This window comes from Felis catus, chromosome C1, assembly GCF_018350175.1.
Source record: "Felis catus isolate Fca126 chromosome C1, F.catus_Fca126_mat1.0, whole genome shotgun sequence".
NCBI lineage: Eukaryota > Metazoa > Chordata > Mammalia > Carnivora > Felidae > Felis > Felis catus.
The window spans coordinates 134,036,719-134,063,931 of record NC_058375.1 but is presented as its reverse complement, the minus strand read 5'-3'; the positions used below and the strand labels follow the sequence as shown (position 1 = coordinate 134,063,931).

Here is a 27,213-nt window from a genome sequence, read left to right as displayed (position 1 = left end):
CGGGGCTCGAACTCCCGGACCACGAGATCGTGACCTGGCTGAAGTCGGACGCTTAACCGACTGCGCCACCCAGGCGCCCCCAGCAATGTGTTTTTGTAGTTGGTCTTTGAGTCAAGATCCAAAGAAAGTCCACAAATTACATTTGCTTATGTCACTTTAGTCTCACAATTAAGAGACCGGTCCCTCCACCTTCACCTGTTCCCAGTTCATGCCACTGACTTATTGAGGAAACCCAATTTGCTGTCAGGTGGAAAGCCCCATATTTGCTTCTTTGTGGGATCACTTAACTTGTTTCTCTATGCTCTACAATTTTTATAGACTTGAAAATAGCCCTAAAAGTTTGATTGGATTCAGGCTTATAAACCCCTGAGAAAACTCGTAAGTGATGCTGTCTGCTTCACATTGTACCACACCTGGGATACAGTGACAGTCTAGTATAGTGGTACCAATTTTAATCAGTGAATTCAAATGGTGACAATCTGATGCCCCACTACGTATTTTTTCGTTAAATTTTCCTTTAATGTTTGATCTTTGACTGAATCACTTATTACATTAAGAGTTGAAAATAATTATTTTCTGATTATATTATTCCTCTTAAGTATTAACTATAATTTTCTATAAAGAAATGTTTTTCAAAACTAGATCATATTTATAATATGCTACTATATTTCTTTTATCTAAGAAAGAAATGTGTGTGTTATAATTATAATATTATAGTATATATACCTAGAGATTATATATATGTATTATTTATATATTATACTTGGTTATTATACTTATTTATCATATATATTTACATACACATATACATAATATATGTACATATTATAGGCATATATTATGTATAGGCAATACACACGTATATTTACCTAGATTCTACATATAAGTATGACTTCTATTGCATATGCAAAGTAATAGAAGGATAAATCAAAACATGAAAAAATACTATGGATAGTGGGAGGGAGTAAAGTGAGAGGACTAGGGACAGAATCCAGGCCTTTCTGCGTATATCTTGCTTTGAATAGTTGAAGTTTAAATTATCTAAGTATTTTACACAACTTTGAACTAAACTTTAAAATTTAAAGAAAATGTAAGAAAACTGAAAAAAAATTCCCAAGTACTGAACCTAACTATATAACGCAATTGGTGCTATAACCATATACAGAGAAGTTATTACATTGCTTCTAAAACACAGTAATTTGTTGGGCACCTGGGTGGCTCAGTTGATTGAATGTCTGACTTCAGCTCAGGTCATGACCTCGCGGTTTGTGAGTTTGAGCCCAACATCAGGCTTGCTGCGGTCAACACGGAACCCGTTTCAGATTCTCTGTCCTCCTTCCTCTCTGCCCCTCCCATGCTCATGCTCTCTGTCTCAAAAAATAATACACATTTAAAACACAGGAATTTGAATTACTATTCCTGGTGAGATGTAGGCTAAGATATTTAAAAAAAAAAGCTTCAAAGTACTTAAAATGCTTTAATAATGTTCATAATTTGTTATTATTAATTCTAAGACTATGTACATATACATATGATAATTATAGTATATATTACATATGATAACACTAGTAATTAATATTATAGAACCAAAATTTTCTACATTAAGAGATAAAAATATAAATTTAAGTTAAATAAAAAATATTTTTCTTATATTGAATGTAAAATATGAATATGAAAAAAGATATAATTTCTCTTAAAGCTATGTAACTCTGTCAACTGAAAATCCTGGAAACTATGATTAACTAGACTATAATGAGCACTCTAACTGTTGAGATTATGGCTACTAAATACCATTTCCTCCAAAGGAACTGGATATTCTTAGAGAAATAAGTGATGTCAAGGTTGAGGTAGGAAATATACAAGGTAAGCCTGCATCTTTGCACACCAAAAGCAATAAAAATATCAAAAAAACAATTAAGGTAATATCAAAAGAACTCAGGAGTCATATTGATTAGTCAAAAATTGGAAAACAAGTGCATTAATAAGAAAATTATTGCAATAAATCAAAACACATCATAAATGTTTAAATTAATTTGTTCATAATAATCCTCTTTATTATTTTGTCCTTTGAAAATACATCTTGGTACACCTGGGTGACCCAGTCGGTTAAGCGTCCAACTTTAGCTCAGGTCATAATCTTGCGGTTCATGAGTTCTAGCCCCCATGTCAGGCTCTGTGCTGACAGCTCAGAGCCTGGAGCCTGAATCAGATTCTGTGTCTCCCTCTATCTGTGCCCTTACTCCACTAGTGTTCTCTCTCTGTCTCTCAAAAATGAATTAAAATGTTAAAAAAAAATAAGAAAATACATCTTGCTGAGATTAAAATACAATGCTACTAGAGGGCAGGAAACAAATTTGACATTTTGAAAACACTGAATACAGATGCTAATGACCCACATAAGCATCAAAACTATCAGTTTAATTACAGGATGCCTTAATCCAGTGATTTCCAATGTTGTGCTTTATAATATGATGCTTTCAGGGTGTTTGCAGGTTTCCTTCTTTAGATGATGCAAAAACCCATTTACTTCAAAATCAATGTTCTAGCAATTTCAATTTATGGAAAAAACACATAGCACAATTTGAATATAAACTCACATAATTTTGAACACAACAGTAAGTAGGTAGTTACTGGGAAAAAAAATAACTGTAGAAAAAGTTTACTTCTTTAATTTGAAATTTAGTTATTGACCTCACACCCAGCCTTTTCCACAGTCAGTTTTGTATAATAAGTATAATTTAGTGCTACACAAACAGCTCTATGTAGTACAATAACTCCCAAGGGCATCACTGTAAAAGAATTGTATTTATATAAATGTGCATGAGTTATTAAGAAGCACAATTCACTTTCTATGGAGAAAACAGAAAGTGCATAATATTTTTCCTTTTTGGTCATAAGACATTTCATGACAGTTTAGAGCATATCGTGGGGGATTAAATTATTGAAAACACAAATAAAAATCAATGGCAAAAAAAAAGCCTTTTAAAATGAGATGGCATGAAAGTAAGAAAATTTAAAAACCTCAAAATAGAATAAAAGCAGAAACCTAGAAAGTAAAAGTATGTGTTGCATCCTAAAAGTGTCTGCCACATCCTAGAGTGATTGAGCTTCAGTGCTGATAACTAAATGGGACATTGAACAAGTTTAGAACCGACCACATAAATAAACTGATGGAAGAGCCCTCTAAAATGCTGGCAACCAAACAACATGTTAAAAGGTCAGCAAGAAAAATTAGTATCTTCAGAGAGTTTGTAACTATAAATCGGCCCTCAAAAGGATTAATACATCCAATTTCATACTATCCATGTGATCTGAAAAACCTGAAAACAAAAATTTTAAGTGTTTTGGTGTCAGAAATGACCCTGAGAAATTGGCAGAACCAAAAATGAGTATCTTTGGAAAGACTTTTAACACAGTTCTCAAAGAATTCCAAAGGAGTCAATATAAATGAGTAGTTTAAAGTTAACAAGCACAATATACACAAGTAAACAAGTATTATTCGTGAAAAACAACAGAAACAGAACTGAAATTTATCAGACATTGAATATAGGACTATAAAAGGCTTATGGTTATTAGCACTAGACGAAGGCAATGCTTTGTTAAATTGGGTTTCCTAGAAATAAAGAGCAATGTTTGAATTAATATGTTTTTTTTGAAAGAATGCTCATCAGAAAAAACTATGAAAGAGGGAATATGGGGAGGGAAAGGGCTGAGCAAGGGCAAAAGTCAGGTAATACTCTAGTCTTGTCTCAATCCATAGATTAAGGATGGTTTCTGAAGCATAAACAGCAGTGTATGTGTATCTCCTCATTCTGTTTCTCCTTCTACTTGTGCTGAAGTAGAACATTCATTCTGTTCTATTGAATAACATTCTTTCTGTTATTTTAGTAATCACCCTGGCTATGTAAGTCTGCATATGTAACAAAGGCAATCAATCAACAGCTACTATCGGCAAGGATTGAGAGAAGAGATCTCCCATTTCCTATTGGTTGCAATGGAAACTGGTACAACTAGTTTGGAAAAGAGTTTGCTACTTCTTAGTGAAGTTGAACACGTGTGGGTCCTTTGACCTGACGTTTTCACAGTTATTATGTCCTGGGCAAACTTTTGAATCTGTGTACCAAGAATGTTAGTAGCGGCATTGTTGCAATATTAAAGATATTGGGAAGAATTCAAATGTTCACTAGTAGTAGAATAAACTAATAACCCCAAATATATACGAGAACACTGAGCAGCAATGAAAATGGATGAAAATGGATAAATCTCAAAAACCTGACACTGAGCAAAGGAGGCAGAATATAAACAACACAATTAAATTTGCATGAAGTTCACACAAGGGCAAAATCAGCTAATATATATTTTATGGTGCATACATAGGTGTAATACTTCAATGGAAGTAAGGAAATGGTTAACACAAAATATGATTTGATGGTTATGTCTGGATTTGGGGAGAAATGGGAATGCAAGCAGGGAGAAAGGGAATTTCTAATGCTTTGTTTCTTAACCCGCATGACATAGTGCTGAGTATGCTTTAAATGGTTTGTATGTATAACTTGATGCAATTTTAATGTGATTAGCCTGATATTTTAGAATTTAAAGTTATAAGCACTACCATATACCTCCCCTTACTTGACCATCTAATTAATACCCTTGAGATTTTTCTTACAGTATCATCTGTTTTTCTTTCATAAAACTTACAGTTTGTACTCATATGTTTATTTGGGTGTTTATATATTTACTACCCATTTCTCCCACTAAGCTACATGTTCCCTGAGAGCTGAAACCATGTCTGTTTTGCTTACATCTGTGAGCTTCAAAACGATTTCTCCTACATGAAGTTGTATATAGTCGAATTTTAGGGTTTTGAGAACTTTTCCATCCACAAAGATGAGTTTTGCCAAAGTTGGAGGCGGCAGCTTTGCTAAAGCAGTTATGCAACCACTCAAATAAGTAAGATAATATATAACTAGATTAGCACAATACATGGTACGTGGTGACTATTCAATAAATATCAATAGTTGCTGGCATTGGTGTCTGTCCTGCATCTTTTTATTTAACTCTAGCGGTTGTGTAAGTTATTTCCATTCAAATTTGTTCATCAGGGACAATGATTACATTGCAGTCACTCTTTCTTGCTGCCCGTGTATATAAATGTAGACTGTTTTGCCAATTCATGAGTAGTGGTTGCAGTATCAACAACTGAAAACCAGGGAAGTCCAACAGGGCTGAGTGTAAGTGTAGTTTTCCTGGAGGAAAGAAAGGGCCATAGATTTGGGTTAGAGGTTGAGAGATGAAGCTCTCATTTGCTAATTCTAATTCTCAATTGCCAATATCTTGGGGTGATTTATTTCACTGTTTCAGAGACAGAGTAACATTTTCTATGGGGGGTGGAGGGTTGACCTGGGTGGCTCAGTCCATTAAGTGTCCTGACTCTTGATTTTGGCTCAGGTCATGATCTCCTTGTTTGGGAGATTGATCCCCACATCAGGAGCTGAGCTGACAGTGTGGAGCCTGCTTGGGATTCTCTCCCTTGCTCTCTCTCTCTCTGCCCCTCCTCCACTCACACTCTCTATCTCTTTCTCTCAAAATAAATAAATAAACTCTTTAAAAAATAGCCTTCTATTAGGAGAGGTTCCCATTAAAACAAACAAACAAACAAAAAAGCAATAGTGATAACATTAAAAAAAGGGACAACCTTGAAAAATGGATTAGGATCCAAGAGTCGGTGGGCAAATAGGTTCAATGAGTTTCAACCAGAATTTGATGTGATGAGATAAAATGAATAATAAATAGCAGAGCACTACTGATTTATGAAACTTTTGCTTTTGGTATATATACCATTAAAAAATATCATATCTAAGATGCTATCTATTCATTGTGAGAAGCGTGCTAATGTCAAGGATGGTAACATGAAAGAATGGTCAGTAGCAATGTAAGAATCATTGATTGAAAACTGAAAAAAATTCTTCTTTCACAGATGTTGAAATATGATAAAAGTTTGTATATTAGAATCAATAAAATAAGACATAAACACATATAAATACTGGTATCTGATATTAAACATATTTCTTAGTGTGGACTGTGGTCAAAATATTTGAAAGCTACTACCCTAGAAAATGTATTTTCTGTTCTTTAGATTAGAGTTGGATGGAATACTGCAAAATCATACATATATCAGACTGCAAAATTACAGTGACTATAAGAACCTCTTTGGTAAATTAAAACTAAAGCGACATTTCTAAAATTGACACAAAAAAATTGCACATATATTATGAAGTTGTCAGTCAAATTATAAATTAAATCAACATAAAACATTCACTGACCATGAAATGTGACAGCTAGCTAAGACTGTATACATAATACTTGGACCAATGAAAACTTTGATCCACCACGCATGGAGAAATTGAACAGACATGTGGATACCTCAGAACCCCAGACATTTAGAGAAAATATATCAGATCTTTCTGTAAACTAAATGATTCATTGCCAGTTATGTGCAATTGGTTTTGAAAAAATTTCCAATTATTAAAATAAGAACAAAAATAATAAAATATAGTAGCTCTTAGTACTACTTAAGTTGTTCTAGAGAACACTGGTATTTTTGGTTTCTGCAGAGTCAAGTGCAGAAGCAAGTAGATTGATAAACTTATAAACATCATGAAAAGAGTTGTAGAGAGGAACTGGAGCCACTCGGATGCCATCTGGATCCCGCTTGTCACACTGTGGTGGAGAAAATAAAGCCACAGGAATGTTAGCGCTTTTCACATAATGAAAATCTACATTCAAGATAAAACTGCATAAAGCAATCATGCCGATTTCCCTAAAACTTAATATATAAGCCTTTTGTTAATTTTAGTAAAATACAATGTTTCTGTGTTATTTGAACTCTCCTCTTAATAATAGTTAAAATATGAGTGAAAATCATGAGGATCCCACCAAAGTGCATTCCTTCAGCATTCATCCTCTTGAAGCATCCAGTAAGTCATGTATGCAATTTATCTGTGGGGAGACTCTAAGAGCCTGGAACCCTTGAGCACATTTAAATGAATGAGAACTTTAGGGACACTTGGGTGGCACAGTCGGCTAAGTGTCCTACTCTTGATCTTGGCTTGGGTCATGATCTCACGGTTCGTGAGTTCTAGCCCCACATTGGGCTCTGCGCAGGCTCTTAGGATTCTGTTTCTCCTCTCTGCCCTTTCCCCTTGTGCTCTCACTCTCTCTCAAAATAAATAAAAAACTTAAAAAATAAAAAAAAAAATAAAAGAATAAATGAGAACCTTAAAATAAAAGTAGATAAATAAAATGGGGTGCTAGGCGGCTCAGTCAGTTGAGCATCTGACTCTTGATTTTGGCTCAGGTCACGATCCTAGGGTTTTGGGATTGAGCCCCTCATTGTGCTCCCTGCTGAGCATGGACCCTGCTTAACATTCAATTCCCACCCCCCCTCCCTCTGCCTCCCTCCCCAACTTGTGCTCTCTCTCACTTTCTCTTTAAAATCAAAAATACATAAATAAAAATGAAAAAAAGAAATGAATGATAACCTCTTTGACACCTAGAGAGTTTTAGTCAATTATTTTTACATAATCCTCTAATCCTTAATCTCACAGGTAAAGAATTGGCTGTATCCCTGAAATGTCATGAAATGGACCCAGATAATTTGGTCTAGCCTGAAGATCACTATTATTAATCTTTAAGAAACCCTCACTATGGGTTAGACAATACAATAAATTGTTTATTTGTGCTGGACTATTTAATTCCCATAACAAATTTTGGAGACAAGTAATTTGCACCCAAAATCCAGATGAGAAAACTCAAGCCAGTAGATGTGAGCAAACTTTCTAGGAGTACACAGCTTACAAATGGTAGAAATTGACTTGGAACACTAACATATGGATTTGTGCCTCTGGAATCTGAGATAACCTCTCCTCAAGAGTTTGTGGACCAGGACACCTGGGTTTCTCAGTCAGTTGAGTGTCTGACTCTTGATTTCAGCTCAGGTCATGATCCCAGGGTCATGGTATCAAACCCTGCATCAGGCTAGGCTCCATGTTGAGCATGGAGCTTGCTTAAGATTCTCTCTCTCCCTCTGCCCCAATTCATGCTCTTTTTTTAAAAAGAGAGAGAGAGAGAGAGAGAGAGAGAGAGAGAGAGAGAGAGAGAGAAAGAATGACATGAGTGGAGCAATTCCTAAATTACATGGTTACTGGAAATAGATACAGGACCACCATTTTTCCTGAAATCACCCTATTAACATTTATTTTCTTCAAGAAATAGAATGACCACTTAGGTCCAAGCGTTTAAAAAAAAATTATTTCATACAGTGTTAACATCCCTGAGATGTGTTTACAGCTCTCTTCTTACTAAAATGACAGGTTTGAAAATGACTTGGCTCAATCAAACAACTAAATAAGACTGATTTTTTTCCTCCTCCTCCACCATATTATGTTCTGCAATTCTAGTTATTCAACAAACATATATTATTTGGGCTTTCACTACTAAAAACTAGGGAAAACATGTCCTAATTGATTATGATGAAACCATTTTTTTTCCTGCTCAAACTGTAATAAAAAGAATGAATAAATTATGGAAGGCTGGTTCCTCATCCAAAATTTGTGGTTTCTTCCCTTTTATCCCTTTTATCACAAATGACAGATCTCTATGCCCTTCAATTAACACAGTGACACATGCTTAGCTGACACATAATCTATCCTCTCAAACTGACTCATGAAATAACATGCAACAGTGAATTAACCAAAGAACCCCAACGTGCCACCCAGAGAGAAAGCCTGGTAGCAAAGCAAGAGATATACTTACAACCACTCCTCGTTTTTCTAGTTCTTGGAATACATATTGTATTGAAATAGAAAAGGTTAGTGTTAGCTGGCAGCCACGATCCTCTATGCAGGATGGAGTAATTATGTTCACAAATGGTCTCTTGGTATCTGCTTTATCTTTGTTACAGTAATGCTTGATCATGTATTCCAGATAACCAGTTAGCAAAACAGATTTTCTCCTCAATGCTTTCATAGTCGCTTGCTTAAAGATCTACAGAATGAGAAACAATCAGATTAACAGTGTCTTGTTGATCTGCAAAGAAGCAAAAATTAACTGAAAGAAAAAAGGAAATGCACACTCTTGACCTTTCCAAAAACATCCCGTTTTAGACCATCCTTTGTAAAAACATATCCTCTGTTAAATGCTTGGCCGTTAAAAGCCAAATGGAAAGGTTTCCGTGACAGAAAAACTGTATAAATGTCATTTAAACAATACTTGCTGAAGAAGAAGGAAAAGTAAGGTACTATAGTGTTCCTATACAGTTACTTTACATTAGCTCGGTATAATTAGTACAAGAAAAACATACCTTAATAAATGCATTTAAAGATCATGAAAGTCAAACCTTTTCCCCAAAGCCATTTTACACAATCATAATCAAGAAGACTTTTTTTTTTTTTTCATTCTGATACAAAGTATTTTGGTCCACACCAAAGTATAATAAGAGTTAAACACCCGTGTATATATGGAAGGAAGTGTTATCAACATTATTTATAATTGTTTTTAGTAATTTCTAAATCTCCCCAGCATAACAGTAAGCAAACAAACAGTTAAATAATAAAGCTAAGTTTTGTCAGTCAGGGAAACAAACCATGAAACCATAGTTATTCAATGAACATATCTATTTGGGCTTTCACCACTAAAAACTAGTGAAAACATGTCCCAATTGATTATGATGAAACCATTTTTTTTCTGTTAGATAATACATATGTTAGTACTGAGGCAGTTAGGTTTGCTTCTCTCTCTCTGTGTCTTTCTGTCTCTTTTCTTCCCTCTCTCTTCCTTTTTATCTTTCCTTCTTTCATCATTTTTTCCCCTGCTAAACTCTAGCACTGGTGTGAAAATACTGCCATTTGCTGCCTGAAGTTTCTTATATTAAGATGAGTGACAAGTGCACACAATAACTGGTATTGGAACATTAGAGGTCAGAACAGACACGCTTTTCTAGCTTATCTCTTAAGGTCAAGTAGAGTTTAAAAATATATCCTACATATAAGAACTGAATGAACTGCAAACAGAGCGTGATGCACTGGCATGTCACTTAATATCCCTTTTCTGTATCATGTTATGCCACAGAGCTAAGATAGGGTCACTCAGTGACATCTAGACTTTATGAAGCTTGTGAAAATAGTTATTTTGGTATATACATGTGGCATGTGTGAGCAGGCATTCTAATAGAACTCAAACCATTTGGGCAAATGACCTATATTGCATGAAAGGTATGGATTTGGCTGAAGGAGACCAAGGGAGTTGTATTGATGGTAACAGTACCCAAGGAAAAGAAGAGAAACAGGATAGAATGGTATCTGTCTCTCTGCAGCCAGATGTTGCAGACTATGGAAGAGAGTTTGCTACAAGTAGGGTTTGATGTCTGTTTCAGAAGACATTCTTCAGAAGACAGAAGCCTGTTTGGATGAAGAGGGCCTGGGTCTAGAACCAAATCTCGTAAAGGGCAGGAGCAGGGACAGGCAAGGCACCACCCACATGTGGTTTGGTTGCCAGGATAGGAATAAAAGAATAGGAGAGGAATTTTCCCAATCTTCTCTTTGGACATTAATAGTAATTCAAGGTAAATTTCATTTATAAATAATTCTGAAAAACTTTCTGGTTCTACTATAAGCCCCATAAGAGAGAGGTAAGAGCAATGTGCGAAGTACTACCTTTAATGATATTTCATTTGTGTTTATAGGTTAGTAAGACTTGGGGGAATATTATTTAACTTTATTGTTGTGTTTTTTTTTTAAGGAGATTTTGTTCTTGCAGATTTCTCTGATAACTAGAAACTAAAGTTAAATTTTTTTATGACGGTTTCAATTTTGACATACTGTTACTCTTTGATAATGAAATAACTTTAAAATATGAAACCATTTTCCATCATTAAACCACAGTAAGGGCAGCTGCATGGTTAGGCACTCTTAAAATCCTGTCAGAGGGTGTAAAGGTCTCTTTTGAGACATCACATAAAAATATTAAGAGGGGATAATAGGAGTTAACTGGAGAATAGAATAAATATCTTCTTTTCTTTTTAGCTTCTCATTATTTCTATGCTTTCAGTATTGAGAAAGGACGATTTTTTTAAATAAAAAAATGAAAACTGTAGGTTAAAAATATTCAGCTTATAACAATTCTTGGCAGAGTTTCAACTACTCGGGTTATTTTTCTTACTGAGCAAAAAGAATACAAAGCTAGATAAGTTAGATAAGTTTAAACAGGAAAAAGAAGTATAGCATGACATTTTCAATTGTTGCATTTTTTTTCTCTTCGGTTCTTAAAATTGGCTGCCTAATAACTTTCTGAGGAAACACATAGTACATTTCTCCTTATTTGATTTGTATTTAAAATTTTTTTAATGTTTATTCATTTTTTGAGAGGGAGAGAGAGAGGGAGAGAGAGAGAGAACCTGTATGCACATGAGGGAGGGAGGGGCGGAGAGATAGGGAGACACAGAATCTGAAACAGGCTCCAGGCTCTGAGCTATCAGCACAGAGCCCAACGTGGGGCTCAAACTCATGAAATGTGAGATCATGACCTGAGCCAAAGTTGAACGCTTAAGTGATTGAGCCACCCACGCGCCCTACTTGATGTGTATTTTAATTGAACACTCTAATTTTGTATTTTGGAGCTATTTACTTCATTATAAATTCATATACTGAAATGTTCTAAAAATTGTCTACTTATCATTGCATGCAAGTATGACCCTACAAAATAAAATAGATGTATTTTTAATTTCAAGCTAGCAATTGAAAAGATTGAGGAGACTTCTGAAATACTCTGGTCTAAACATCTTCATCTTAAAAATGAGACAGATGAACTCAAGAGTATATATATAGTAAAGAGAAAGTTGTCACCTGTCTAAGGTCATACTTGGTGCCTCAGTGAGGGGTAGAGTGTATGCCTCCTGGTTCCTACCTTAGTTTCTATTGATCCACATATTTTTATATGTAAAATTTGTACCATATTTTACCATATGCATTTGTACCATATAAATATATAATACAAATGATTAAGAGCCACTAATATAAACAAAGGACAGTTTGAAATTGATTACAAGGTGCTATTTTTCATGTTATCAATCAACTGGAGGCACACGTCATTATAAACAAAACCATATTAATACTTGTAAAAAATCACTGTGTTGCAAAACTGAGATCATATCCATCCATGTACACTGATTCTTAAGTTTAGAATCTCTCCTCTAATTGGTATTTGACTATGCAGAATATTTTTTGAAAGAGAAGTAGCTACAACAAAGACAGGCACTGTGATTCATGCATATTTCTCTCATTGATTCAAACTTTTTCAATCACCTATCTCTTTCAATGCAATAACTTAAGCACAGTAGCAATATGATTGCCACACCGATGCTTACCCACTTGGCATCGAGGGAGTAGAACATTTTAACAGTTAGGTAAAGAATAAGAAGAATGACATGCATTGTTTAGTAATTTCAGAATTTTGCAATTTATGATGGGGAGGAAGAATTTCAACACTTTCTTCAACACAACTTTTGCTTACCTAATGATAATTTTGGTTAGAATGTAGGCTTAGCAGTGAATAGCTTAAGTACAGTATTTCTTTCTTTTTTCTTTTTTAGTTTTTATTTATTTATTTTGAGCAACAGAGAGAGCATGAGCAGGGGAGGGGCAGAGAGAGAGGGAGAGAAAAAATCCCAAGCAGGCTCCAGGCTGACAGTGCAGAGCCTGGCACTGGGCTCCATCCCACCAACCTGAGATCATGACCTGAGCTGAAATCAAGAGTCAGACGCTTTAACCAACTGAGCCACCAAGCACCATTTACTTAAGATATTTCTAAGAGGCTCCAGAAAAATACTTAAGCGGTAAGAGAAGTACATATCCACTCTTGTGGCCTTTGGGATCCTTTTGTTATTTGTTTAGATGTTAAAGGAAAAAAAATCAATCAATCTTCAGATTCCAGCTGAAAATAAAAACCTTGTCTAGGTGGCTACAATACAGCGTAATATGGTGATAAATACTTCCAAGCTTTTTATCATTCAAGCCTAGCCTAGGGGACTAGTGGCAGGAAAATTGAGAATGTGACTTCTTTTTCATGGCAGAAGGGGTAAGTACTTGACACCACCCACTGTGAAAACATACCAAAGTTAGAGTGTCTAAAAGAAAATTTCCAGATCTGGCTGAGAACTCATTTGCAAAGGTAAGGAAAATCAGAGGACAAAACGTCAAGTACCAGTTCTTCCTAAGGTACACCTCGGTGCTTTTCCTATGGTAACTCACCTTCTCCCTGAGACAAACTTGCAAAGTGAGAAAAACTGTGCATCATTTTAAACGTTTAACAGAAGTTTTCTCTGAATAGATATTATAAAAATAATTCAAATACCATTATCTGACTTGCTAAGCAGATTCTATCCCTCCTCACCCCCCAAAAATTTTTAAAAACTTTTTTTCCCACTGGCTGAAAAATCTTGTTACTGGGTCTATTTTCAGTTTAAAAAAAAAAAAAAAAAAGTCTGCCAAAAAGTGAAAACAACACAAGCTCCATCTAGTGGCCACATTGAGTAGATGGTCTTTAAATTGAGATGAAGTGAAATGAGTTGATTACCACTATCAGTGGTGAAGTTCTATTAAAAAAAAAGTACTTTACATTGCCATCCAGTGGCCAAAGTGAGAAACTGCTATATGTGTTCGCAGAATCCTAAAATTTAGGTTTAGAGATTTTGGAAGTCTTTATCTAGTCATTCATCCTGGAACACTCCACAATAGAATTTCATAAAATATCAAAAACCAGATGATTTTAAAAGACTTTAAATTTAAAAAGTCAAATTCTTTTTTGAATACCTATATATTTAAAATCTCTGTTAGAAAAAAAACACATTTAGCTAAAATATATTTTACTTTAATGTATGTATATAAGTATATTTACTTAATATGTGTATTGATGTTATTATTAATTATATAGGATATAATTATTTACAATACATATTTCCTTAAATAAATTTAGTCTCATTCTTTTTATTTAATTTTTTAAAATGTTTTATTTATTTTTTAGAGAGAGAGAGACACAGACAGAGCATAAGCAGGGGAGAGGCAGTGAGAGGGAGACACAGAATCCGTAGCAGGCTCCAGGCACTGAGCTGTCAGCCAGAGGCCGACACGGGGTTCAAAAGAACCAGCTGTGAGATCAGATGAGCCGAAGTCAGATGCTTAATCAACTGAACCACCCAGGTGTCCCAAGTTAGTCTCATTCTGAAATTAATTAATATCAAATAATTAAGCTATATTGATATGGATATGAATATAATATAGATATAAAAGGACAAGGTAGGTATCTATATATCTATATAAATAGATGGAAAGGTAGATATAAATATTGGAAACCAAATTGATTCTTTGGATATTATTATTTAGGGTGAAACTAATGTTATTTTAACTAAAAACATTCATTTACTAAAAAAATATATATTGAGCCACTAACAGTAGAGAGATTATACAAGAATATGATGGAATAGACACTCCAGTAAAAAAAAAAGAAATCCATTTAACTTATGAGACAACCTTTCTCATTCTTTGGTTTACTCTGATTATTTGTATTTTTTTCCTTAAAGTATGTCTTCCTATAGTTCTATCATATGGCACTTGGTGAGTTCGTTGACTCACAGAACCAGAAGAAACAGAGTCTCCAGTAATCACAACAATATCTGGCACATAATACTTTCCTAATAAGTAAATGTTGAATGAGTGAAATAATCAAGAACTAAATATTGCATGCTTATTTTGTCACAGAGACACCAAGAGAAGATTAAGCAACTTCTTTAAGGTCACACAAATTCTAAGAGGAGCTAAAAATATGTATCCCCAAATCAGTTCCAATTAACATTTATTAAGTGCCAACAACATTTATTATGTGTCAAGCACAGAGCTGGGGCTGGACACATAGATAAGAGATGTCAGTTAGCACAGAGTCATTGTCCTAAAGGAGAATACCAGCTTTTGACCATTGTTTATACATAATGAACATTAATCTTGCTCTTTAGCAGAGAAGGTCCTACAACATGTCACAGTCAGGTAAAGAAAAAGGTAAAGATATGAGAAGGGTAAAACATAGTTCACTTACCTCTAAACTAGCATGTAAGGAACAGACCAACAAAATGGGAGGATTTGAAATTCGAAATCCACTAACCCCAGGGATTAATTGCAGTTCTGAAAAATTAACATCATGTCATTTTTATAGAATGTACCTTGAAAAGTGTCCTTCATGGATTTTTTATGACACTATAGTAGAGAGAAGAATAAGATTTAAAAACTTTTATTTCTAAGATTTCTGAGATATTTAAGAGAAACTCTGTGGACCTAGAATACTGGCATATTTCCCCTTCACTTGCAATGTCTCTCTCCCCTGCCCCACTTTCTTAGCAGCCTACCAAATACTAGAGCCCTTAGAGATACAAAAATGACCTCTTAAAGAAGATTTTCTGTACCTCATTCTCTGTCCTTCCACACTCCCAAGCCAGCATTCCTTAACCTGCCCCATGCTTTGCTTTTCTACTATGAAACCATATCAGTGAGAGAAAAAAAATCAAAATTTTAATAGTTTGTAATTGTAATGTCATCCAAAGGCAGGAATATAAATTAAATGACCTATGAAGGTGACTTCTAGCATTAGTATTATTAGGTCAAGTGGCTTCTCCTAGGGAAAAAATAATAATAATAAAAAGGCTTTTAAAAAAATGATCTGCCTAAGTATGATACATTTAAAAGGTAATTTAATAGCAGGTATTATCCTAATTAGAATCAATTAGATTGAATAGTAGCAAGTTAAGTCCAATAGCATTAAGACTGCTCGTTGGAGATCAAATTAAAGCTAAAACTGACTAAAAGAGCATTAGAATATTCTAGGTCTTTAGAGATGCATCTAATCCAGGGCTCAACAAGCTATGTACTGAGGACCAAATGTGGCCCTTGACTTGTTTTTGTAAATAAAGTTTCATTGGAACATGTAGCCACATTCATTCATTTATGTATGTCTATGACTGCTTTAGCACTACAATGGCAGAACTGAACATTTGCCACAGAGACAGTATAGCCCCCAAAACTTAAAATGTCTCCTCTCTGGCCCTTCACAGAGAAACTTTCCCCATCTTTCTCGATCTAGTCCAATTCTCCCATTTACAGATAAGAAAAGCCAACACAAAGAGTGTAGGCAACAGGCATAACAGAGCTAACTATTCCAGCAGCCAAGATAAAATGCAGGTTTCTTGATTTGACTGGAAGAGCCCATCTTGATCTTTTGCATCTTGGTTTTTGCAAATATGAATATATTTAAAATAGTAACTCAGGTTAGTAGTAGTCTGAAGGATCAAGTTGAACTGAAGACTCTCCAAACACTTATGAAGCTTTCTGTATCCCACATGATTGAAGATGGGAGTCACTCAGGAAAAAGAAGCAGGGCAGTTTGGGAGAACCCTGCACGTGTTGAAATTTCATTTCTACCTGCTGGGGTTCAACTGCCATTGTTTCGTGTGTGGCAAAAGCCACAGAAGGAAGAAAAATTGGAAAAAGAGAGACATAAAGTGAACATTTATTAAATAGCACTGCTATGTGCTGCTTGGTTTACAGCTTTGAACTTGTCTTACCCTCAAACCAACCCTGAATTGGATATTATTATTCACATTAGATATGCAAGAAGGAAAATAAAACAAAAAACAAAAAAATCCCAAGAAGTTATAATTTGTGCAGCATCACAAAATTATTAAGCAGCAAAGTAGAATTGACATCCAAGTCTCTCTGGGCCTGACTGCAAGCCAAAAATTCTTTCCTGCCCTCACTTCCTGATGTTCTGGGTACTCAATATTGATGAGATATGAATCCTATACATTACAGCTCATTTCCACTTACTTCCCTACAGAGGGATAGACTCGAAATGATGCTAAAATCTACAAACACTTAGTCTTACACTCTGGAAATGTCATTTCTTATTTTAAGAATTCTCAGTGGCATTTTCAAAGTGCACTCTCCATGAGGCATGTATATTACATGCCATACAAAGACAGATGAAAATTGAAATAAAGGTAAAATAAAATGACTTGTGAAGTGAAACTGAATACACTTACTGTTATCCATCTTAAATCTGGTGCTGATTTCATGGCCAAACCATCCCACTAACCTAAAACATAAATAACAACATTAGATATTTTGGTCTACAAAAATAACTGCAATTAATATAGGAATCTGGGCCCTATATATGAAAGTCATTTGTGTTGTGATTCATCAAATACACAGGCATATATATGTTATATGATATCATAAGGCAATTAATATTTATAACCTTATCAAGAAAAGGATAAAATCAATTTATTCATATAACTGTATAATTTTTGTAAAGTTAAGCCATCTGAAAATCTACATTTAATGATATTTTATTGTTTAAAATAAAATGAACAAAAAATGTTGAGTTTTTAAAATTTTTTTAGATTTTGAAACAAAAGTAAAAGCTCAAAAAGAAAAAAACAATTAATACAATAATATATTTTTCACAACAAGCTCCCTAAAGAAAACTGGTGTAAAAATAACCGATATAATTGTTGAAAATTTTTGAATAATTTCCTAAGGAAATTGACTGCTTTTTTTTAGTGAGATAAAGAAATTAGAAAAATCATATACATGCATTTGTGTATGCATAGTAGAGGAAAATAACTATAAAATAATTTAAAGAAAAGTATACAATTTGGGAAATATGAATTCAATATTTCTGATAATCTGTTCTACCTAAATAAATTTTTAGTTTTTTTTTTTTTTAAGTTTATTTATTTTGAGACAGAGAGAGAGAAAAAGAGCAAGCTGCAAGCACATGCAAGTGAGCAGGGGAGGGGTAGAGAGCGAGGGAGGGAGATAATCCCAAGCAGGCTCCTCACTGTCAATGCAGAGCCGGATGTAGAGATCAGTCTCATTAATGGTGAGATCATGACCTAAGCCTAGATTGAGTCAGACACTTAACTGACTGAACCACAGGTGCCCCGATAAATATTTAGTTTTAATGCTGCCAAAATAAAAAATTCCATGGCATTTTGTTAGAACTGGGCAAAATATTTTTAAGTTTACAGAAAATATGTGAGTGAATATAGTAAATTTTGAAATATAAGACTACAATGTTTAATTGTTCCTATCAAGGAACAAATAAATAAGTCATGATGAATGAAGAAATGTTGTAAGTGAGGTGCAAAATCCAGTTACAGCAAGCATAGAGGAAGCAGAGAGGAGAATAGGTGAAATAGAAGATAAAATTATGGAAAATGAAGAAGCTGAGAAAGAGAGATAAGAAAATACTGGACCACACGGGGAGAATTAGAGAACTAAGTGATTCAGTTAAATGTAATAATATCTGTATCATAGGAGTTCCAGAAGAATAAGAGAGAGAGAAAAGAGCAGAAGGTTTCCTTGAATAAATTATAGCTGAGAACATTCCTAATCTGGAGAAGGAAGCAGACATCCAAATCCAGGAGGCACAGAGAACTGCCTTCATATTCAGTAAGAATAGGTCTTCACCATGGCATAGCATAGTGAAACTGACAAAATACAAAGATTAAGAGAGAATTCTGAAAGCAGCTAGGGACAAACAAGCCTTAACCTACAAGGATAGATGCATAAGGGTAGTAGCAGACCTGTCTACTGAAACTTGGTAGGCCAGAAGGGAGTGGCAAGAAATAAACAATGTGCTGAATACAAAAGATGTACAACCAAGATTCCTTTAACCAGCAAGGGTGTCATTCAGAATAGTAAAAGATATAAGTTTTCCCAGACAAATGAAAACTGAAGGCGTTCATGGGCACTAAACCAGCCCTACAAGAGATCCTAAGGGGGACTCTGTGAGTAGAATGCTGCAAGGACTACAAAGGACCAGAGACATAACCACAAGCATGAAACCTAGAGATAACACAATGACACTAAGTCCATATCTTTCAATAATAACTCTGAATGTAAATGGACTAAATATTCCAATCCAAAGACATTCAGTATCAGAATGGGTAAAAAAAACATGATCCATCTATATGCAGTTTACAAGGGACTCATTTTAGACCTGAGGACACCTTCAGATTGAAAGTGAGGGGATGGAGAACCATCTATCATGCTACTGGAAATCAAAAGAAAGCTGGAGTAGCCATACTTATATCAGACAAACTAGATTTTAAACTAAAGTCTATAACAAGAGATGAAGAAGGGCATTATATCATAATTACAGGGTCTATCCATCAAGAAAAGCTAACAATTATAAATGTTTAGGCCCCCCAACTTGAAACACCCAAATATATAAATCAAGTAATCACAAACATAAGCAAATCTTATTGATAAGAATACAGTAATTTCAAAAAGATGTTAGAATGGGAGAGAGCCAAAGCATAAGAGACTGTTAAAAACTGAGAACAAACTGAGGGTTGATGGGGGGTGGGAGGGAGGGGAGGGTGAGTGATGGGTATTGAGGAGGGCACCTTTTGGGATGAGCACTGGGTGTTGTATGGAAACCAATTTGACAATAAGTTTCATATATTGAAAAAAAAAGAATACAGTAATTTCAGGGATTTTAATACTTCACTTACAACAATGGACAGATTATCTAGGCAGAAAATCAATGAAGAAACAATGGCCCTGAATGATACACTGGACCAGAAATACTTGACAGATATATTCAGAACTTTTCATTCAAAAGCAGCAGAACACCCATTCTTCTCAAGTGCACATGGAACATTCTCCAAGATAGATCACACATTGAGTCAAAAAAAAGCCCTTAATAAATATAAAAGAATTGAGATCACACCATGCATATTTTCAGATCACAACACTATGAAACTTGAAATCAACTACAAAAAAATTTGGAAAGCCTCCAAATGCATGGAGGTTAAAGAACATACTACTAAAGAATGAATGGGTCAACCAGGAAATTAAAGAAGAAATTGAAGAATATATGGAAGCAACTGAAAATGAAAACATGACAGTCCAAACCCTTTGGGATGCAGCAAAGGCAGTCTGAATAGGAAAATACACTGTAATCCAGGCCTACCTCAAGAAACAAGAAAAATCCCAAAAACAAAACCTAACCACACACCTAAAGGAACTAGAAGCAGAACAGCAAAGAAAGCCCAAAGTCAGCAGAAGAAGAGATATAATAAAGATTAGAGCAGAAATAAATAATATAGAATCTAAAAAAAATAGGGCAGATCAATGAATCTAAGAGCTGGTTTTTTTTGAAAAAATAAACAAAATTGATAAACGCCTAGCCAGATTTCTCAAAAAGAAAAGAGAGAGAGCCCAAATAGATAAAATCATCAATGAAAGAGGAGAGATCACAACCAACACCACAGAAATACAAAAAAATTTAAAAATACTATGAAAAATTATATGCCAACAAACTGGACAATCTGGAAGAAATAGACAAATTCCTAGACACCCACACACTACCAAATCTCAAACGGAAAGACAGAAATTTTGAACAGACCCATAACCAGTGAAGAAATTGAATCAATTATCAAAAATTTCCCAACAAATAAGAGTCCTGGACCAGATGGCTTCCCAGGGGAATTCTACCAGACATTTAAAGTAGAGTTAATACCTATCCTTCTCAAGCGGTTTCAAAAAATAGAAATGGAAGGACAACTTCCAGCCTCATTCTATGAAGCCAGCATTACTTTGGTTCCCAAACCAGACAGAGATCCCACTAAAAAGGAGAATTATAGGCCAATATCCCCGATGAACATGGATGCAAAAATTCCCAACAAGATACTAGCATAAGGCAATCCACTGTATATTAAAAGAATTATTCACCATGATCAAGTGGGATTCATTCCTGGGCTGCAGAGCTGGTCAATATTTGCGAATCAATCAGTGCAATGCATCATATTACTAGGAGAAAGGATAAGAGCCATATGATCCTGTTAATAGATGCAAAAAAAGCATTGGGCAAAATACAGCCTCCCTTCTTAATTAAACCCTCAAGAAAGTCAGGATAGAAGGAACATGCTTAAACATCATAAGAGCAATATATGAAAAGCCCACAACTAATATCATCCTCAGTGGGGGAAAAACTGAGAGCTTGCCCCCTGAGATCAGGAACACGACAGGGATGTCAACTTTTACCACTGTTGCTTAACATATTGCTGGAAGTCCTCGTCTCAGCAATCAGACAACAAATGAAATAAAAGCATCCAAATTGGCAAAGAAGTCAAACTTTACTTTTCACAGATGACATGATGCTCTAAATGGAAAACCTGAAAGACTCCACCAAAAAGCTGCTAGAACTGACACATGAATTCAGCAAAGTTGCTGGATAAAAAAATCAATGTACGGAAATCGTTCGTAGTTCTATACACCAATAATGAAGCAACAGAAAGAGAAATCAAGAAATCGATCCCATTTACAATTGCACCAAGAACCATAAAATACCTAGGAATAAATCTAACCGAAGATGTAAAAGATCTGTATGCTGAAAACTATAGAAAACTCATGAAAGAAACTGAAGAAGGCACAAAGAAATAGAAAAATATTCCATGTTCATGGATTGGAAGAACTAACATTGTTAAAATGTCAATACTACCCAAAGCAATCTGCACATTCAATGCAATCCAAATCAAAATTGCACCAGCATTCTTCTCAGAACTAGAACAAACAATCCTAAAATTTGAATGGAACCACAAAAGACCCAATGTTTATAGCAGCACTTTCAACAATAGCCAAATTATAGAAAGAGCCCAAATGTCCATCAACTGATGAATAGGTAAAGAAGATGTGGTTTATATATACAATGGAATGTTACCTGGCAATGAGAAAAAAATGAAGTCTGGCCATTTGCAACAATGTTGATGGAACTAGAGGGCATTATGCTAAGTGAAATAAGTCAGTCAAAGACAGATGTCATATGTTGTCACTCATATGTGGAATTTGAGAAACTTAACAGAAGACCATGGGGGAAGGAAGGGAAAAGAATAAGTTCAAACAGAGAGGAAGGCAAACCATCAAAGACTCTTAAATAAGAGAAAAAACTAAGGGTTGATTGGCGGCAGGGAGAGAGGAGAAAATGGGTGATAGGCATTGAGTAGGGCACTTGTTGGCATGAGCACTGGGTGTCGTATGTAAGCAATGAATCATGGGAATCTACTCCCTAAGCCAAGAGCACACTGTATATACTGTATGTTAGCTAACTTAATAATAAATTATATTTAAAAATAAATAAATAAGTAAATAAATATAAAATAAAAGAAGTGATAATTGTCACATTTCAAAAAAATGCAAGGATGAATAAAAGATATCCACATTTTTATAGTTTTCAAAAGAAAAATTTCTTTTTGACTTTAAAAACAAAAGAAAATATAGAAGGAAATATCAATATGTTTATAAACACTTAAAATTCTATACTGAAATGACAAATAAAATTAAAAGGCAAACCAATGATGTGGAAAAGGCTGCTACTTGCCATGTATGAGTTTTCATCAAGTTTTTTGGTTTTGTTTTTGTTTTTTTGGCAGAAAAGGGCAATGCGCCCAAAGCTACCCAACCATAGAGCATGAACAGGGCATTATAAAAGCAGAAATGCAAATGTACCACAAATTCAGGGGGAAAAAACCCTTAATCTCTGTAATAATTTTTAAAATGTGAAATAACATTCAGATGAGACCATATGAGGGATGCTTGGGTGGTTCAGTTGGTTAAGCATCTGACTTAGGCTCAGGTCATGATCTCCCTGTTCATGAGTTCAAGCCCTACATCGGGCTCTGTGCTGACTGACAGCTTGGAGCCTGGAGCCTGAAGCCTGCTTCAGATTCTGTCTCTCTTTCTCTCTGCCCCCTCCCCTGCTCATGCTCATGCTCTCTCTCTGTCTCTGTCCCTCTCTCTCAAAAGTAAATAAACATTAATAATTTTTTTCTAATTCTACATATATTCTACAAACTCCATATACCAAACTGGCAAGTCAGTCAAAAAGTATGAATCCTATTTTCACCAAGGATTCAAAGAAAAAGAAATTAGTAGTTTGTCTAATCATGAGAATAGTAAGTAATAAAACCTTTATAGAGTACAGTTTGAGAATATATGTGACAAATATGTAGAATTTCCTGTCCCAGGACTTTTGTTCTTTCCAATCCATTAAAAGTACTATTTAGATCGTACTACTTGAAGTATGCTAAAATTTATGCGCTCGTACAATGAGTACAATACTATTTACAGGGTCAAAACACCTATCTCAGAATAGAGAGTTAATAACATGAATTATACTACTTTCATACAATGGAATACTATTGAATCCATTAGAAAGATCTTATTTAAAAGAATATGTATGCAAAAAGAATAAAGTGGAGATCACAATATTTAGAATATTACTCCAATTTTAGAATAATCATATATTAAAAACAACAACAATAAAAAAATATAACGTATGCATTCATTTGTAATTCTGGTCAAAATTTTAAATTTTTTAATTTCTGATTTATTTGTACCTCTGTTTTCCAGAATTTTCTAAAGAGCATGTATTGTTATTGCATCAGAGAAAAACTATAATTATCATTTTAATCCATATTCATTAGTTCAAAATTTTTTAATTTTAAAAATTATGTATATACATAATTTTGTATATACATACATATATTTTTCTATGTATATATAACATATACTTATGTAGAATTAGTCAACAAAGATTAATTATGTAAGATAACTAATGCTTTTATCCTACCACTTAAAAATATCATATGGCTTCCCTTTAGTTGAAGGGAAAAATTCACAGTCTATTAGCCCAAGCATAACTTTCAAACCTTATATATAATATTTCTTTTCTCATTTCAAATAATTCATTCTCAAAACCTATCAAACACCTCTCCCCACCTCACCCGAACACCACAGGTTTTCTTCCTGAAATGCTTACATGGGTAGAAGCTGTGTAGGAGCAATGAAAGAAAAGAATCAGGGCAGAGCAGTGAAAGCCGAAGTGATATAGTACCTGAGGAAACTCCAGTAAAAACCTATTTTCTGAAGTGGAGGCAAGGTTTTCTTATTTGAATTTCAAAAGCTACACCCTTCATAAAACCATAGGTAAAGTACAGGGGTGAGCAGGATTATTTTCAGAATAGCTGCTATACTAAAAAAGAAAAGAAGAGAGAGCATTTATATATAAAGAAACAAGAGGAGCTCTAATAGTTGGAAGTAGTCAGAGAAGAAGATACCTGAAAGGCTACCCTGTTGCCTGACCTAACCTCCGGTTTAGTCATCTCCCCAGATTGCTGACCCAGGAAAATTCAACTCATTCACTGATGAGCAGTGTGAAAAGGAACTGGATATTGCACTGTCACAAAGATTTTACATGAAAAATGTAAAAGGAGAAAAATCTACCCACAGATATAAAACATGCACCAGGAAAAGGTTGCCAGAAAGCTGATGAAAATGTAAAGCAAGTGAGTAAATTAATAAAACAATAGAAACTGAATGAGGAAATTTTCCATATGATGGAAAACTACCAAGTAGAAATGCAAGAATAGGATTGATATAGCTTGACAATAGGAGGGATAGCTTGCAGAAATCAAGAAAAATTCAAAAAAAAAAAAATAAAACATGTAAAAGAAATTTTGAAAAAAAAAAGGAAAGAATGCAAGAAAGTTAGGAAACTAAGGAAAAGACAGCAAGTGTCAGAGGAAAGCTGTGAGAGAAAATGAACAAAAGAAAAAAGAAAATAAGAAAAATTTGAAATAGCCAAGAAAGAAAGTAATAAATGTAATTAGCAAATGATCTCTATCATAACCAAAGTAAATTTCTGAAGACAAAAAGCAATAAAAAAAAGAAAAAACTTTTTAAAAAGTTATAATTCAAGACAACTATATTAAATTAAAAAATGCATTGAATCAACGATACTGAAAAAAATGCAACATTGAATTGGGAAGAATTATTCAAGATTGGTCAATTTTATTTAAACTTTATTAGTTACTGAATTTGGGGGGTGAAGAAAAATACTGAGATTTCAGGCAAAACTGGTAAGACAGAATAAAGGAAAAAATATTAGATTTGTTTCAAATTCATCAAATGCCACACTTCAATGAAGAAAATAATGTAGAAATATCTATATAATATCCTCCAAATAGAAAGAAAATGTAATGCATGAATATTATGTGTGGATAAGCCAAATTGTATAAAGATTACTGACGTTGATTAAGCAAGAGATCAGCTGATATTTTCCCCATGAATTCTTCATGAAAATCTACCTGAAGGTGAATTTAGTCAGCCAAGAGATGCCTGAGGGCATTATGACAAAAAGATATGTGGTGGTTATTGAGTGTATTTAATTATAGGACTAAGATGAAACAAATGTGGGGATGAAGGTGACAGAACATAATGAAAGAGAATGCTATATGACAATGTGAAAATGGACAACTGGCAAAATGAGGGAAAATAAATTTCATTGATCATCCATATTTAAACTTGATAAATGAAGTAATAGAAGTATAATTAGATCTAAGAACACACATTAAACACCAAGAAAGTAAAAATTGACTAAGTCATGGGGTGGTGAGTGTTTGGGCAGAAGGAAAAGGACATCTGCTAAATCTTTCATTGTTCATGGAAGAGAACTAATAGAAGAAAACAAGAAAGATTAGAATTTTAAATTAAAATCTGAAATATCAGAAGTATTAGCTGAAAAATAAAGAACCAAAAAGGAAAACATATATCATGTTGAAAGACTAAAAAGATCTAGTAACAGGGGTGCTTGGATGGCTCAGTTGGTTAAGCATCTGACTCTTGATTTCAGCTTAGGTCAATTTCATGGTTTATGAGTTCATGCCCAGCATGGGGCTCTGTGCTAACAGCATGGTGCCTGCTTGGGATTCTCTCTCTCCCTCTCTCTTCACCCCTCTTCACCTCCACTCTCTCTCTCTTTAAATAAATAAACATTAAAAAAATCTAGAAACAGAAAATATGACATTAAGTGGCATTGAATTAAGACTAGACATAGCCATCAAGGCAATGAAAGTCAATGGGTTTGATTTAAGTACTGAAAGACAATGTTATCAGATTGTATCATACAAAGATTGTACCATAAATCAAAGAGAATCAATTAAAATGAGTGATTCAGAAAAAAATAGACTAAAAGGATGAGCACAGGTATAAATAGAAAATGCACAAATGAAGCAAGGGTGGATGCAATCTGTATATTAGACAAGATGAAATTCAGACCAAAAGAGTTAAATGTTTTGGAAAAGGACATTTTATAATGCTTATGAATTAAAATATTCACAATAAAGACAAAACAGTTATGAATTTCTAGACATCATACAACAGGACAGCAACATTACAGAAATAGAAATATCTTGTGGTTTCAGTAACATTTTATTGACCTCTTTGAGTCTATGACAGACCAAGTAAACAAAATATCAATGAAGAGGTAAATCTTATCTATAAATGTTTAATGCTTTGCTCTGAAATAAAGATTATAGCTTTCTAAGAAGTGCTTATAAAATATTGACTAAAATTAACTACGAAAAAAGTAGTATTTCCAAAGTGGTTATATTGCTGACTATATCTTCTGGTTACAATCCAATAAAAATAGCAATTAATAAGAAATTCAAAAAACCAGAAGACTCAATTACTTGGGAAATTAAAATAAAATTTATCTCAAGTTATTTTTATGATCAAATTGAAATGGTAGAATTTCTTTAAAAAATAATGAAAACACTATAGATCAATATCTTTTGGATATTGATAAAATAATGCATAGAGAAAAATTCATAGCTTCAAATTCAGATCAATAGAAACATTTTTAAATGAAGCAAATAAGTCAATAATAATACTAAAAAAAATCATAGAGAACAAGAAAATAAACTGAAATAAAGCTGTAATGTAAAATTAATAAAGATAAAATATGGAATTAATGGTTAGAAAACATAAGTTACAATGATACATAAATAAAAGATCAATTTTGGTGAGGGTGGGAGACATCAATGAACTGAGTAAACACAAGACAAGTGTAGCTATAAAAACATGAAGGAATAATCACAAAGTGGGAAAAGTAAGTGCATCATAAGAGACAGATTGCTAAAATTAGTTTTAAAACCTATATTAAAATGGATAATTTTCCAAGACAATTTATTTATCCAAAGTAATTCCAGAAAAGAAAAAATATCTAAATCTACAGATTTTAATAGAAGAAATAAAGAAACATCTCAAA

General features: G+C 34.0%; 1 protein-coding gene across 3 annotated transcripts in view; it reads right to left on the bottom strand.

Annotated features, from left to right (window-relative positions):
* Positions 1 to 3,438: 3,438 nt before the first annotated feature.
* Positions 3,439 to 27,213, bottom strand: part of KYNU (kynureninase) — a 122,852-nt gene continuing 99,077 nt past the window's right edge. For 2 of the 3 annotated variants that reach the window (XM_045033720.1, XM_011285295.4), the window contains 4 exons: positions 17,138 to 17,190; positions 15,142 to 15,227; positions 8,815 to 9,045; positions 3,439 to 6,720 (listed from right to left, as the gene is read on the bottom strand). In XM_045033720.1, coding sequence (XP_044889655.1) covers positions 6,583 to 6,720; positions 8,815 to 9,045; positions 15,142 to 15,227; positions 17,138 to 17,190 — 508 coding nt within the window. In that variant the 3' untranslated portion in view covers positions 3,439 to 6,582. Of the gene's footprint in view, positions 6,721 to 8,814; positions 9,046 to 14,224; positions 14,274 to 15,141; positions 15,228 to 17,137; positions 17,191 to 27,213 lie in introns of those variants that run through there. The other variant, XM_045033721.1, reaches the window with a different exon arrangement.